We start from the raw sequence: 6,523 nt of genomic DNA on the forward strand, positions 1-6,523 counted from the left end.
CTGTGTCTGCTAAATGACCTCCCCCTCCATCCTTCTTTTCTCTCACTTTCCCTGTTTCTTCCCCTTTCATTTCTTTCTCACTAGGGATTTGAAAAAGGTTGGAGTGACAATTGCAGGACCACAGAAGAAGATCGTGAGCAGCCTCAAAGCCCTTGAATCTCACACCAAGAACGGTCCAGTACCTGTTTAAAAGATGAGGCCAAAAGAGGGAAATCACCACGTTGGTGCGTCGGCAGATTGTTGGAGCTAATTGCTTGCTAATACACACTGTGTATACATAGTGATGATGGCAGATGAGATGACTGATAGGGAATTCAAGAAATATGGGGTTCAGTCTTGGCAGAGAGCCCAGAATAGCAAACCGGTCAACTGGCTGACTATTGAACCCTCCGTTGTTCCATGCTCAAGTTGAGATGCCTTACAGACACACAAAGACGAGAACTAACACAGCCAAACAGAACTGGGCCGGATTGGGATGCAAAGGGCGAACAAATGCCGAGCTGCGGCTCTCTGTACAAGGTGGACGGCGATTCCCTGCCCGGGGTGCTCGGTGGATCCTCCCACCACGACGACGTGGCTGAACCGCCCTGTGTGACACTCGAGGGAAGACCGCAGCAGCAGCTGATCCGGTGCGGACCCTTCCTGGACTGATGACGTCTTGAGATTCTTTTGCAACTGCCTACACATTAACTCAACCCCTTCTGATCTTTAGCATTCTCTAGACTTGTCACATAAAAGCAATAACGATGATAATCAGATATGAGCTTGCATCGTTCGAAAGCCATGACCAAGCTACACTCGCAGTGGATTGAACCGTAAGCTTTGAAGGTACAGGAGCAATAACACACTTCACACTCTTTATATGACAAATGTAAGTTCAATGTGATACAAGCAGATATTGTAATGTTATAGCGCTGTTCCCGCAACCCGGCAACCCTTGTGTGAAAACTCAGGATGCGCACATTATTTGATCTATATTTTCTCTAACAAGCGGAAACAGATGAAGTGAACAGAGCGAACTGGAGCAGGGAATTGAGAGTGCACGGTAAGAGAGATGAGAGTGAGAAATTGTTAAGTTGGAAATGAGACGTCAAGAGATGAAGCTGTTTTTTTTTTCACACACACCTCTCCTTCAAACTCCAGGTGTAATTGTACTTGAATTTATTTTCCTGGGAAAGAAAAGTTTTATTCAGCAACTCATATTCTTTAGTCAATAAAGCTGGGCATACACTGAAAACTTTTTTTAAAATAAATTCTGAACATGAAAACAAAAACCTGAAACACTGTTTGCGACCATTAACTGTTGGCGAACATCTATGCGACCTTTTGGAACCTTGAATGAACCCGAATGAAAAATCAACATTCGCACACCTTTGCCGCTTAGTGAGATTCGACTTTAGACTGTTACAATTAGATCTCGCAAAAAAAGTAGATAAACAGTACTACCAACCATGTCATAAAGACCAAACAAGGGAAACATCATCGTTGTTAGCTTTGCTTTTAGCATCAGAACGTAGCCTATGAAGATGGGAAGACGACTCTCCTTTGTGGTTTGTTTTGACAATGTACAACACTTTCAAATTGGGTGGCCAGATTTTTAACCGGGGCATGAAAATGTATCTGGAAATCACAAACTACTTATAACTAATTTAATCGTGAGTCAATCTGGTAAGTGGTACTCATTTAGCTAATGCTAAATGCTATCTTGGTTGACAGTTTAATGCAGCGCTAAACGCACCGCCAGAAAAGTTCAGCTCGTGATCCGTCAGACTACATTTCCCATCATACTTAGACACGGAAACAGGAAGTAGTTTTGAGTTGCGGTATGACGTAAACATGAATGTGAAATTAAATTTAAAGGAATTTAACAGTTGAATTCATTTTTGATTGGTTTATCCTATGATTCTCTGTGGCATCTTTGTGATTGACATACATGTGGCTCAAACAATTGGTTTGCTAACTGAGCAAAAAACAAACAAACTGAAAACGCCAGGACGGAACCTGGGTAAAGCACACAGGGCTAAAAAACGGGACTGTCGCTTTTTTGGACACCTTGTCACCCTACTTTAAAATTAACTCTACTGACATCTACAGGACTTAAGTGGGACAACAATGCCCCCAAAATACACAAGTTGCAACCTTTTGATCACGGGCAATGTGCTAGTACGGCACAAAATGAAATTGAACAGTGTGTGCCTAGCTTAAATGGAGAGCAACACAGAAAATGTGATGTGACATAAAAAATTATAGTCTGCTATCTTTATTCTAAAAAAATACAATTAACAGAAGCCAAGGGGATATAAGTTTTCTATTTTCTTGAATAAACTGTTGATGAGGGATATGAGAACAACAGTCTCCATTGTCTAAGAACATGTTCAACCCAAGCCAAGGGAATACACGTTTTCTATTTTTCCGAACGAGTTGTTGATGGGGATCATGCAAAACATTCAGTGCCTCACGTGGTCGGGTTGGACCATGTTGGGATCACCATGCAAACACTCCTGTTTTGGTTTGACTGAATAGGATTTAGCATCACTACCATATACAAAGTGTGAAGTTTTCCTTAAAATTGCTCATATGAGATCCAAATATATACAGTACGTCCAGAAAGGGATTCCCTGAATGCACCCTTACATTTGGATGGTCCACAGTGTAGAGGTATGTATGGATTCTGGGCAATGACACGTGACCCGGTGACCGGTGTTCTGAAGTGGTACTACTCTATACTTTTGGATGAGAAACATTCAACTATTAGGGTGCACTCTAAATGCACTTAATACACAATGTGTGAGCACTTTCCTTTACATAGGAATTTTATGGGCTTGGCTGGAGATTAAATTTAGCCAACGGGCAGAGACTTGGTGATTTTGGGAAAACCCAGCTCTGTTCATGGTAACGGTATAGCCAGTGTTCGACCTGTGGATGCTGCTGTTGCTGCTATGTGATCTGATTAGCATGTACATAATGTAAACCATCATAACGATATAGCAACTAGCCCGACAGATCCTGCAATATGTACATGCCATCCTTCGTTGTACAAAGTTTTCTATGTATAAAAAGATTACAAATTGTGCAACAAGTTTAATTAAAAAAAACAAAAAAAAGCATCTGTATTATACTTTATCTTGTTTTGAATTATATTTGTCAGCCTGTTTTTATTTTCTACAATAAAAACGCAATTGTGATTACATAATTATTTATTTGTTAACATTACACAGCACAGTGTTTTTTGTTTTTTTGTTTTTTTTTAAGCTTACAGTAAATTATGTGTCAGTGTTACCTGTGTTTTGTTTTTTGACCTATTTTATCAACCTGGGACATCTGAGAAAGCAATACTGTTATGCACCCCATATCCAGAACTCTTCTTTTCTGTCTCAAGACTGACCCGTGTGTTTGTGTGAGAGTTTACGTGTTCAAACGTAGATGGCCTTGTCAACTAATGTAAAAGGATTTGTAGTGGAAACATTTATATTTTTATAATAAATATTCTCAAAATATTTTCCAAAAAAGTAATGATGCTAGACTTGGTTCTGTGTTTTATTTTGAACATTTGTTTTCCCACACAATGAAGCCACATAAATTACACATCAGTGTTGACAAAATGTATACTTCAGGGGTGGCACCAAACAATTGTTCCATCCTGTCTGTGCTGTGAACAAGCACTGTGCCATTCACGATGGAAATATAACTGATGAAATAATCTATAACATTACTTGGGGTGATATTGGCATCACAGTGGAAGCTGTACTGTCAACCCCTGGAGTTGACCCTGTGACCTTTCAGTCTGCAAATGACAGAGATTTACACTTTAAGAAACACTTAAGTTAGAAATTGACGGCCAATGGCTAATCAATTTATCAACATTTACTAATTAAAAAACACCTACAAAAAACTGAAAGGCAAAACTATAGCAATTCAGATTTCCGATATATGATATAAAATGTGAACACTGGCTGAATCCCACTGAAGGGCGAACATTTGCGACACTAACGAATGTTGATTTCACATCAAGATTATTTTGAGGTTGCAGCGTTTCCTAAACATTCTCAATGGTCTTTCTTGTCACAAGGAAATGTTGAACATTTTTACAAAAAGTTGATGAACAGTATGTATAAACCATGTCATAAAAACTAAACGACAAGGGAAGCATCATCACTATTAGCTTAGCTTTTAGCATTAGCATTTGCGCAGACGGAAAGAGGACTCTTTTTGACTTGTTTTGACAATCTGAAACGCTTTTTTAATGGTCTTTCTTAAATCATTAAGACTGTTTAGAGAACCATTAAGACGGTTTAGAGAATGTTTATGAAACCCTGATTGAAATCAATGTTCGCTAGCTTCGCAAACGTTCATCCCCCAGTGGGATACGGGAAGTAATTATATAAAGCATGCCAAAATTGCCTGTAAAAAGTAACATTTGTGGGAAAGCCATCTTCTGCTCCATGACTGCCCCACTGAACCAGGTAAGTCTAAAAAAGCATAGTTGGACACGTACAGTGTCAGTGAAAGCCCTGACCTCAACCTCATCAAACACCTTTGTGACAAGAGAGAACAAATATCGTGTGCCAGGCCTCCTCCGAGGTCCAACATCGGTTTTGTTGACTCGTGCATTCCACTTAACAGGATTATTGTGTCCAGAATCATTTGTCATACTTCTATCAAATCAAACAATTGTCCTCCTTTTTTTGTCACCGAGCTCCCTAATGAGCCACATTCAATAACCCAATCGCAAAAATGAAACATTTTTGTCTCCAATCATTATGGTTCCTTTACTGGTGAAATGTGTTAATAAAAATGATTTGTGTTCTTTGCTAAAGGGACAAGAGTAGAAAGAGTAATGGTTCCTCCGTGTTGTAAGGTTGACTCTGTCCAGATGTTTCTAGGCAGATGTGCAGGGAGAGAAAACAAGATCCTGCGCTCCCTATGTCAAGAAACAATGAACACAGTGTGCCTGACATCGCCACCAATTTTGTCCTGTTTTATCTATAAAGCCTCCCTGGTGCTCAAACCATCAGGGTGACGTGGCCAAAAAAAACAGAGCCAGGGTGAAAGTGGGAGAGGCATGAAGAATATTGAAGAAAAGATTGGGCAGGTGTGCTCGATGTCACTTGTGTCCAAGTCTGGAGAACTTTGTGAACAATATTGCAGCATCACAAGCAAAAGGTTAACCAGTACCATTCATCATCTAACCCGTCAGCGCCCTGTTGTAATGCATTCTCTCTGCAGCTGCACAAATGTGTTCCACTTAGACAGCAATGATAATGACAAAAAAAACATCACAAAGAGAATTAATCTTCTACAACCAACTGAATTGAGGTAATATGCATGTAAAGATTATAGTTCGTTTAGAAGGCATTTTTCCAGATCTTTGGAAGCATGACAAAAACTATGGCAGGATATCCACCTCCGGGAAAAATAATAATTGCTCCTCCCACATTTGAGCTCAATAACCTTGATCTTTAGCGAGATTTTAGCGGGAAATACTGTATGTTGGACTTTAATCCTCATAGCAGTGAAAGGAAATCCCATCCTTTCTGAAGACCCCAGGGGCAAAAAATACAATGAAATCAGCAAGGGCCCCAAAATAGAACCTTGTGGAACACCATACGACAGTGGTCCTGTCTGCCAAGTGCTGCAAACGAGCCAACAGATTACTGACTAACTGCAAAACCTCTATGATGTTATGCCACGCAGAATTCTAAACATTTCTGCTGGACAGGTTACGTTAACTCTCCATTATGAATAAGTCATACTAACAACAAGAAGCTTTGCAGCTTGTTTACAGTGCACAATATTTACACTGCGCATCTTGAGCATCTATGACATGCGGCTTTGGGCAGAAACTCTTTGACAATTCGTGACTAAGGCTACGTTCAAATCTTGTTTTTAAAACTCCCAACTCCCTCTCTAAGGAAAATGTTACACTTTTAGCCAACTTGGAGTTCTGAACTGAATTAAGTTAGTTATAAGTTAGGTCACAAAAGTCTTTTTGTGGGCTCATGCTAGATCCCTGCAGTCTTTCCTTCAGTTCCTATTGAACGGTGAGTCTCCAACTGCGTGCAGCTGCCTGACACCACGTTAAAAACTCATAACACTTGACTGAGCTCCTTTCCAGGCCGCAGTGTGGATCTAACTTTGTAAGTCCACTCCGAGGGGGGTTAAAGCGCACAACCGCAATGTCATATTTTAATCATCCTTGTTACAAAACGTGTTTATCTGTTTACTGGCATTGTTGGACAAAACATTGAATACTCACACTAAGAAAGTCTTCTACGTTTTCTCGTGGAGAATGTTGCAAGGATGCTCCCTGTGGTGCGCCGGTCCCCTAAGCTGTCAAACGTCTGTCTCAATCTCATACACACATACGCACACACAAAGATGAATGTTAGCTTTGTACTGTCGGTGCTCTCGAAGGAACCCAAGCACACACTGGCTCCTCGATCATTTTATCACCAAAGTAACATGAAGTGCTGCCCTTACAACTCACACACTTACAGAGGTCCCAGGACTGCCATGCTCGCAC

The 6,523-nt window shown here is 40.4% G+C and overlaps 1 protein-coding gene across 4 annotated transcripts in view; it reads left to right on the forward strand.

Annotated features, from left to right (window-relative positions):
* The window catches only part of epha3 (eph receptor A3), a 103,670-nt gene extending 100,157 nt beyond the window's left edge, over positions 1 to 3,513 (forward strand). For all 4 annotated transcript variants that reach the window (XM_077579429.1, XM_077579432.1, XM_077579430.1 and 1 more), the window contains one exon: positions 85 to 3,513. In XM_077579429.1, coding sequence (XP_077435555.1) covers positions 85 to 190 — 106 coding nt within the window. In that variant the 3' untranslated portion in view covers positions 191 to 3,513. The remainder of the gene's footprint in view (positions 1 to 84) is intronic.
* Positions 3,514 to 6,523: the final 3,010 nt, after the last annotated feature.

Source organism: Vanacampus margaritifer, chromosome 11 (assembly GCF_051991255.1).
Source record: "Vanacampus margaritifer isolate UIUO_Vmar chromosome 11, RoL_Vmar_1.0, whole genome shotgun sequence".
NCBI lineage: Eukaryota > Metazoa > Chordata > Actinopteri > Syngnathiformes > Syngnathidae > Vanacampus > Vanacampus margaritifer.